At 53.2% G+C, this 7,696-nt stretch overlaps 2 protein-coding genes across 7 annotated transcripts in view; one reads left to right on the forward strand and one right to left on the reverse strand.

Annotated features, from left to right (window-relative positions):
• Window positions 1–7,631, reverse strand: part of CASKIN2 (CASK interacting protein 2) — a 58,553-nt gene extending 50,922 nt beyond the window's left edge. For 3 of the 6 annotated variants that reach the window (XR_002102418.1, XM_019542546.1, XM_019542545.1), the window contains exons 1-2: window positions 7,523–7,630; window positions 3,951–4,714 (exon numbers count right to left, since the gene is read on the reverse strand). Coding sequence is in view for 5 of the 6 variants with exons in the window: in XM_019542546.1 (XP_019398091.1) it covers window positions 3,951–4,047 (97 nt within the window). In the remaining variant the exon portion in view is untranslated. Of the gene's footprint in view, window positions 1–3,950; window positions 4,715–7,522 lie in introns of all 6 variants that reach the window. The other 3 variants (XM_019542550.1, XM_019542549.1, XM_019542548.1) reach the window with 2 other exon arrangements.
• LOC109315217 (melanin-concentrating hormone receptor 1-like) overlaps window positions 5,233–7,696 on the forward strand; it is a 32,209-nt gene continuing 29,745 nt past the window's right edge. The window contains exons 1-2 of the mRNA XM_019542813.1: window positions 5,233–5,238; window positions 6,819–6,936. Of these exons, the coding sequence (XP_019398358.1) occupies window positions 5,233–5,238; window positions 6,819–6,936 (124 nt within the window). The remainder of the gene's footprint in view (window positions 5,239–6,818; window positions 6,937–7,696) is intronic.

The raw sequence follows: 7,696 nt of genomic DNA on the forward strand, positions 1-7,696 counted from the left end.
AGACTATGCGAGTGCAAACTTTGCTAGTCAGGGTGGGATTCTTTTATGCCCTTCGAACCTGGGCACAGGCACTGGAATCAGAGGCCTGCTTTCTCCCTTCCCCCTCAGAAAGGGGCTTGCAGAGTTTGTAAAACTTTGCCCTTTCCAAGGGACAATGGCTACAGTCCTGATTGTTCTGCCCATCTCCTCCCCTAGGAATCTAATCTCACAGCCTCCTTATTTTTATTTTTTTTATGGCACTCACCCCAGCCCAACCAACTGGCTCATTGTTAACAAGCGCGTCCAGCCAGGGAAGTGATTGATCACCAGGGAGAAAGGCCAAAGCCGTGACGGGTCGTTTAACAATTTCAATTAAACTCTGCACTGTTCAGACGCTGGAGGAGGAGAGGCAGCGATGGAGACGGAAATTAAAAAGAGGGACTCTTCTACTCCTGGTTAGACAGACAACCCCACTGGGGTTGACAAAGCATGGCCTGGGTTCTCCCCAGACATGTATGGTTTGAGGGAGAAACTCTCCCGCTGCAGAAGCAGCAATGGAAAAGGGCATCCTTATAATATCTTGCTGAGCCCTCCCCTGTCTAGCCACAGGATGGATGTGCTCTCACTTCTGCTTTTTTTTTTTTTTTTTGCAGGGGAAACATTACCAATGCCCTCCCAAGGCCTTTCAATAATAGGTGCTGTGACCCATTTGTGCAGCCACATTTTCTAAGACATGCACCGACCAAGAAGATGCACGGTGAATATTAAGTGACGTGTCCCTGAAGTTCCTGCTGCTGGGACTGTGCTTGATTCTTGGTTATGTGCAGTGACTTTTTTTAGGCACAGGAGATCCCCGAGGGCTAATCACAGAGATGCAGCTCTGAATCCACTGAGACAGCAGAAGGACTCTTAGAGGGATTTAAAAGAGAAAAAAAAAAAAAAAAAATCGGCATCTCAGTCTGTCATACAGAAGGGCGCTTTAATGAGCAGCAAATGCAGTGAAAGTTCTGCTCAGATGGCGTCGTAGCCAGGAAGAAAGCGAGAAAGGGAGAAATCACAAGCGATAGGGAGCAGAAGCCTTCTCTGATGAAGGGGTCGAGCTTCATGTAGCTGTGGGAACTTCCTACCAATCTATCCAGCCAGCAACTTTGCTTGGGGCTGAATCCCCCCAGACTGGCAGCAAGGGAAGTGGCGAAGGCAGAGCAAGGTTAGCACACAACATTTTCCAATTACAGTGGATTGAGACAGAGTCACCAGGTGACTCAGGTACTAGGGTGGAGAAGGACAAGCCAACCTAACTCCACCCCTCCCAGCATGAGGCTGCTCTTGCTCCATCGCACGTTATACCCCTTTAAAGCCAGCGGCACCAGTTCCTACCTCACCATTTTCTCCATATGCTGCTTGCTCTATGTACAGGAATCAGGGCTGTCCCGATTCTCAGCCCTTCCTCATCTCCACATTACTGGGGGATGCTCTGTCAGAAAGCCAGATATCTTTCTCGCCTCTCTCTCTTGAGAGCGCAGACCTAGTTTCTCCAAACCCTCAGAATAACCTGTGTCATTCAGGTCATCCCTGCAATGCAACCTTCTTCTTTTCCTTGAGACGAGTTGGCCTGAAATCAGGATGCCCCACGTGGGGCTCTGCTCAGATGTTGTCCTGACCTGGAAGTTCTCCCTCACTTGTAGTCCATACCACCGTGCAAGGTGCAAAAATGTTTTGGGCCCTTCAGCCCGGTGTTATGGATTTTAAGGGTTTTGGCCTCGTTCTGCCCCCAGCCTCGTTCTCCCAGTTCCAGATTTGCAGTGTCTGACCCAGCAAAGTAGATCCCCTTGTTTTTATAATCCCCAGCCTCACTCCCCTGGATTTCCTGGCACCGAGCATGCAGCCCTGAGCAGCTCCTCGTCTTGCCAAGTCACTCTCCGTTATCCCTCCCCCCACAAAGTTTTTCTCCTATGAAGCTTTCACATGAATTCTTTTGCATGCGCAAGGAGTGCCAAATGCACAGACCTGGCAGCTGGAGTCTTGTGTTCACAGCACAGGCAGCAGGAGGGCGAGAGCTTCCTCCACACTGTGCCTTGACCTGGTCTAGGGCAGACTACCTCCTGGACTGAACGGGCAGCTGTAGATCCCTGGCCTGGTCCATCCTCAGCTCCTCTGCAGAGAGTGCTGTGTAGCGTGCGGGTGATGGTGGTGGGTTTTTGATGCAAATCCCTTTCTAGGGGGACCAGATCCAAGACCTTCTTTCCCAGTATTGACTTTCCTCTTTTCTTCTTTTCCCATTCCCCTCAGATGACCTCAGCATCCAGCTTAAATGCATATTCTTTCAGATTGGGAAAAGGGGAGCATTTTAAAAGGAACCTTAAAGAAAGATTTCAGCAGGATGGCTCTGCAGATCCAGTGCAGTTTCTTTACCCCCTTCCACCCCACAATCAACCCAGGCCATTGAAGTCAGAGACACCAGAAGTCAGGCATTGGCTCAGATCTCTCACGTGCTTTCTTTAGACTGTCGTGTTTTACTTATTCGCACTAATGGCTTCCTTATTCACACAGTAGATTAGCTTGGGTCGTTTTCCACTCTCCCTCCCCTGGCTTCTGTTGACTTTTCTGCAAGCTGTTCCTTTAGCTAGTTCCATCTCTCTTCTCCTAATCCAACACACCAGTGTCCTCAGATGCTTGGGATGTGACCCATCTCCCACATTCAAGTCCCATCTGCTTCAGGAAGAGCCTCACAACTAGTAAGGACCTGAATCAGGGATAAGACACCTTCAGGGTCTCAACTTTATCACAGGGGTTGCTGTTTTAATGAAGCTCACACTCTCCTCAACGCCTTTTACTCCAATTCTTTCCCTACCAGATCTCTGATCTAGAGAAGCCAATAGGCATCCCCTTGCCACCCTGTCCCTTTATTTCTCCAGTTCCTCAAACATCAGAAACTTCCAGTCTGTCTGTCTCCACATCACGGGGGCCAGAACTCACAGGGCTGTTCTCCTTTCCTCACCAGGTCACGATCTCTCATGCCCTGGTCTCTGCAGAGTTTATACATGGTCAAAGCAGTTCTGACTGGGGAACTCCATCCCTTTGCCGTGTCTGGATCATGCCTTCCTTCATATGAAGGGACGTGGCTAAATCCTTCCCTCTCCCAGCGATCTGGCTTTCCTATGCCTCGGTTGCACACAGCAACCCAGCTCTCACCTGCTTTTTCCATTGCCACCTCCACATTTCCTCCCAGAGCTTTTCAACCCCTCAAAGGCTGCACGGCCCACCCACTAGGATCCTGTGCAACAAGCTAACAATGCACGCGCATAACTGCTGCCTCCATCGACCCCGACATATCTTCACTGCAGTGATAGGGTCTCTCCTTTTATCACAGCCTGGCCAGTATCCAGTCTTAAATCTAGACCTGGCCTTAAGCCTATTCTGACTTCAGTCCTGTAGTTGATCTTTCAGAATATACATGGAAGAGAAGGATCCGACCGAAGGGTTAAACATTACCAGACTGAGAGTCTGAATCTCAAGGCCTGACAATTGGTTCCAGTTGACTGGCTTGCCTGGTAATTTTTCACAAGATAAATACAACCAGGAATGAGTGGTAATAACTGAAGGACCCTTCATGGCAGCAGCCCCCCCTGCTACTCCCCTGCTGCTTTCTTTCCTTTCACTATCCCCCCACCCTCCAGCCCAAAGGCTGCCACCAGTGTCATTTATCAGTTCATCCGAAATCCTCAGCCTCTAACTACCGAGTAACCAGCATGCTGGGATACCAGAGCCAGTATTCACAATGCCAACATGTGAACAGGGTACAATGCATGCCCAGGGCACCAGGATTGGGACTGGGATTTACACTTCCTCCCCCTCCCCAAGACCCCTCAGCAAGCATTAAATTCACAGGAGCTTGGAAGAGGGGCAGCAAGCAGCAGTGCCCAAATCTTAGCTTCCCGCTGCTGTGTAAAGAGGCAGGCAAGGGTACTCACTGCTCTTGGAGGCTTTGACCTTGGCCACCAGTTTCTGCACACCAGGCACATCCCCATTTTTCACAGCCTGGATCATCTCCTGCTCTCGCCCCATCATGGACAAGTCAGAGCGTCAGCACAGCAAAAGGAAGAAGTCCTCCAATCCCTCAGATTTATACAGCCATGCGTGTGTGCGCAACTCCGCAAAGCACACTCGAATGGAAGGAAAAACCCAGCAAAGGAGATAGTTAAAGTTTCCACGGGACATAAAAAAAAGAAAAAGAAATCTTGAAGAAGAGTGCTCTGCTAATGACAACAACCGCAGCCAGGAGTCACTTTCCTTTTAAGGGGAACAGAGACCGAGATGCAGTCTGGTTCAGGAACAAGCAATCAATTAAACAAAAAAATAGTTCAGAGCTTGGGGACTGACTCCCGGCAGCAACAGGGCCCTGTGAGACAAAGCCAGGCAGCCCGGAGGAGGGGGCCAGGAGAGTTTGCCCTCTTAACTGAACATGCGTAAAGCTCACAGAGACAAAGGTGTCGTGTTTTGCTTCCCTCGCTAGGCCGGACCGCGCTGCTAAGCCCCCAGCCCTTCCCGAAGGGATTAGTGGCTCCTTTCCATCTGGAAGTTATAGATCCTCTCGCTCTCGTGCTGGTCTGCGTTATCCCCCTCGTTCCGGCATTCCTCACCGTTGCGTCTCTGCCAGCCCCTGCTCTCTGGCCTGCAATCTCAGAGCCTCGCTGGCAGAGCCCTTGGGGAGAGGCTGGAGCAGCGTTCCCAGTACCTGCAAACATGAACGACAGAGTCAGATTTCAAAGGCTATTTACTTTGCCTGACTGTGAAAGGTCTCTGCTTTTGCATCCATGGTGAAGAATAACTACTTGGACTATATTTAGTAGGAGCAGAAGCTGGGCCATCCCCACATTAACAGGGCTAGAGGAAGGACCTGCACCAGGAGCGTCCTCATAATAGGTGCTGTGACCCAGCTTAGAGGACATAATGCCCAGTTGAGTTTTAAGATGTTCCCAATTATGGAGCGTCCAGCCCTTTCCTCGGGAAGCCATTGTTAGGGGCCATTTACAATGAATCCATTTCAGCCTCTGGGTCCTAGTTAGACCCACTTGGACCACGCTGAATGTTTCCACGCCCCTCGCGCTGTGCCAATGTGCGTACCAGCCCTCAAAATTAATTGGGAAGCTCCAGCACGCTGGGATTTGAGGGCTTCTGATTAAGGTTATTAGCACACGAGCATTGTCAGGCTGATCATTGTCTCAGGTAATGAGCTGAACGCAAGCTGGCAGCATGATGGTATCCAGAGGAGCAAGGGGGAATCAAACTTAACTCAGCCCCCAGCAAGCCAGATGCCTGCTGGCTGACTGGGTCTCCATCCAGCTGCAGAGGGCCCTTGGAAAGAGGGCAGAGGTCTCGTTTCACATGCTGGGCTTTCCCCCTAAACCCTCCCACTGTGGGAGCCCCACCACACTCACTTTTACCCCCTAGCACATTGCTTCACTAGAGGCCCTCCCCACTTCTCCTTCTCTCTGAATTCGCACTAGCTTAACACCAAGATTTTAGGATTGCACTCTGGACATTTCCAGACCTTGCTCAGGTTCCAGTTTCTTTCCCCCCCGCACAAAACCATGAGAAAAAGAGCATGGAAGAGCAGATAAGGAAGTTTCATACAAGCTGACATCAAATAGCAACACTTCTCCAGCAGTTCTGATCTAGGCCAGATTAGAGCCTGCGATCTAGGGGAAAAGGCTCTGGTTTCCACCCCTAGTCACTTGGGCCATGCCCTCCTCCTTGATCTCCCTTTCCTAAAGCTCTTGAGAAGCATCCTCAGCTGTTTATACAGAGCTGGGTGTTGTTTCCTCTAAGCAATTGGAGGTCGCTGCTTGACAAGACAAGCTGAAACCATGGGAAGAGAAAGGGGAACTATCAGAATGATCTCTTTTCTCCATCCTGCTGGAAACTGGACTGCACAGCAGTGACCCAGACACCTTGGGTCCATTTAGTTCCAGAACGGCACCTCCCAGGGCTTTTGCAGAGCCATGCCACATCTCAGGTGCTCCCTGGATGCAGTAGGACCTGCACACCGAAGAGGCAGGACGGGGAGAGAAACTATTTTGCACCTTAGCCCCAGCCCCCTTATACATACAGGATAAATAATCCCTGGAAAAAAGTTATCTAGGGACAGCTGCTGAGTTGCCAAACCCCAGAGATTAGGAGACAGGACAATGTCCGTCCCTGCCACTTGAAAGCCAACTCACTTTTTTGCGCCAAAGGGGCCACATTTGCCCAGGCACTCAGGGAAAGCCATGGGATCTCCCTGGGCAGGCCTTGGGTTTAGCAGAGCTGCTGAGGTCCTGGGCAGCCCGGTTGCTCTGGATTTGCGCACCAGAAGTGGGGAAGATGGCATCCATTCAGGTTTCCTGTTGCTTCCCCACTTCCATCAATGCCAAGCCAGGCCTCTCCTAGCTACCAAGTTAAAATCAAACTACAACCGCTCGGCTCAGATCTAATGCTCGAGTCCATCCTCCCGGAGACCTGCCTCACACAAACGTTACAGTGACTCGAGCAATCCCCTTCTGGAGTCTCACTGACTGCACCGGCGTAAAAGCCGCTTTGTTTCATTCCCACCATTCACTGACTTTCTCCGGCCTCACTTCAGAGACCAAAAACGTGAGCGCTGGAGCCGGTTCAAGAGTCAGATCGACCAAGACGGGGGAACTGCCTGATCCCCGAGCACAGCTTCCGACCCCGCTCGCACGCAGGACTCCGCCAAGTAACTCCCGAGCGTCCGCCATGCTGCGCAACGAAGCGTTAACCGTCCGCGCCTCCAGCAGCCTCGGAGGTAATCCTCCTCTCTCCCTCCTCCCCCGGCCCAGGTGGTGCCCACCGGCAGCGGCCTGGAATGCGTCCCGCTGCCGCATCGTGGCAACAAGCAGCCCCCGCCGCGCGGGGAGACCCCGGCCGCCCGCTCAGGAATTCACCTGGAGGACGCAGGTATCCCAAATATTCCTTCACCAAATAACTTGAAGCAAAGAGCGGCGCAGAGGAGTTGAGTTACAGAAGGGGAGAACAAGGATGCTGCACAGCTATAAAGCCAGCACAGCCTGCTGGAGGCGGGGGGAGCTGCCCTCAGAAAGGCAAAGAAATAGAAGCTGTTGCCCCAAACACCTCGGAGAGAGGCACCGGGCGGAGGCCACATCCGACCTCTTCGGGGCAGGCCCTCAGCCCATTGCCCAGCGGGGGAAAGCGGAGGTGGGGGTGGTCAAGGCGCCGCCTGGCTCGAGGCCATGAGGGGGTCAGGGGCCAAGAAGCGGGCTCGGGTTTTGGGAGGGAAAGGGGACTCCTGAGGGGTGACTGGAACCGCTTCAGTCCGGCTTGAGGCGGCGGCGGCGCGACGTCGCGCTCCCTGGGCTCGAACCCGCGCGGCGGCGCCGGAGGCTGAGCCGGAGCGCGCGGGGCTGGGCGCGGAGGAGGGGCCGCCCGCCAGGCGACTGCCCCAAGAAGGAGAAGCACGAAAGTCGGGCTCGGGCGGCCGCGCCTCCCGCGCCGGCTCCTTCCTCTCGGGCTCGGTCCCACTCACCTCCTCGGCTCCGCCGGCCGGCCGGCGGCGCTGCAACCCCGGTGCCTCCTCGGCCAGGTCTGGTCGGGCCGGGGTCTCCCCGCCCGCCGCGAAGTTGGTGCAAGAAGAGCCGGGGCAGGCACCGCAATGCCTTTGATCGCGCGGCTCGGGGGAGGCAGCGAGAGCAGAGCAGAG

The sequence above is a fragment of the Crocodylus porosus genome, unplaced genomic scaffold, assembly GCF_001723895.1.
Source record: "Crocodylus porosus isolate Cpor-Errol unplaced genomic scaffold, CroPor_comp1, whole genome shotgun sequence".
In the NCBI taxonomy this organism is placed as follows: Eukaryota; Metazoa; Chordata; order Crocodylia; family Crocodylidae; genus Crocodylus; species Crocodylus porosus.